General features: G+C 47.7%; 1 protein-coding gene across 1 annotated transcript; it reads right to left on the reverse strand.

Moving 5' to 3' along the window:
• Nucleotides 1–281: 281 nt before the first annotated feature.
• LOC130889896 (sperm mitochondrial-associated cysteine-rich protein-like) lies at nt 282–644 on the reverse strand. Its single transcript, XM_057793830.1, has one exon. It carries the CDS (start codon nt 642–644, stop codon nt 282–284), a length of 363 nt encoding a protein of 120 aa, XP_057649813.1.
• Between the last annotated feature and the right edge of the window lie 244 nt (nt 645–888).

The following is an 888-nucleotide window of genomic DNA, read 5'->3' on the forward strand; positions in this document are numbered from 1 at the left end:
CTCTGTTAGGCTTCATATGTAAATGAAAGAAAGAGAACAATGTTCTTTTTATTGCTCTTTTATTTTCGTGCTATCTAAATGTCAGGATCACCAGGCAAAATGTTTCCAGCCTTTTCTACCTTCCATTTCCAGTTGCAAACAGTAGCCTATGGTTGGGTGGAAATGGTAGTCTGTGATTGGGTGGTCTTGTTAGTGTGAGTACAGCATCCTTAAAACATAGTCTTAGCCTGAATTGTAGTAATCCCACACCCTTTGAAGAAGGGCATCATGTCCGGCGCAGTCTACTTGTTTGTCTTCTTCTGTTGTGTTGGAGTGCCCTTGTCCTGAGTTTGGCCAGTTGTGGAATCAGAGTCTGACTCAGCCTTATTCTCCGCACAGCAACAGTTGGGTTGAGTGCAGCAAGGTGGAGGCTGCGGGCAGCACGTGCACTTTTTCGGGCAGCACGAGCATTTCTGCGGGCAGCATGGGGGTTTTGGCGGGCAGCAAGGAGATTTGGGTGGGCAGCATGGTTTGGGTGGGCAGCATGGGGACTTGGGACAGCATGGTTTAGGTGGACAGCATGGTTTGGGTGGGCAGCATGGTTTGGGTGGGCAGCATGGAGGACTTGGCGGGCAGCACGAGTTGTTTTTTGATGGCTCACTCATCTTCTTTGTAGTTGAAGTTCCTAGAAAAAAGAATATTCAGATGACAAGACTGGAGACCTGCTTTCATCAACACCTTGCTTGATCACCAACGCATCTGAATCCTCAGAGTGAAAACTAAGCCCTTGGTAAGTAGGGCTGGACCTCTGAGAAGCCTCAGCTAGTCCCCAGCCCTGCCTTTATGGATATCCATGTGTCTGTTCCTCGCTAAGTAGCCATTTTCCAAGTAAAGAATGTAAAGTTACAA

Source organism: Chionomys nivalis, chromosome 18 (genome assembly GCF_950005125.1).
Source record: "Chionomys nivalis chromosome 18, mChiNiv1.1, whole genome shotgun sequence".
NCBI classification, from domain to species: Eukaryota; Metazoa; Chordata; class Mammalia; order Rodentia; family Cricetidae; genus Chionomys; species Chionomys nivalis.

Excerpts from the sequence above, each read along its gene's own strand:
- LOC130889896 (XM_057793830.1), bottom strand. The coding sequence starts at position 644 with ATGAGTGAGCCATCAAAAAACAACTCGTGCTGCCCGCCAAGTCCTCCA.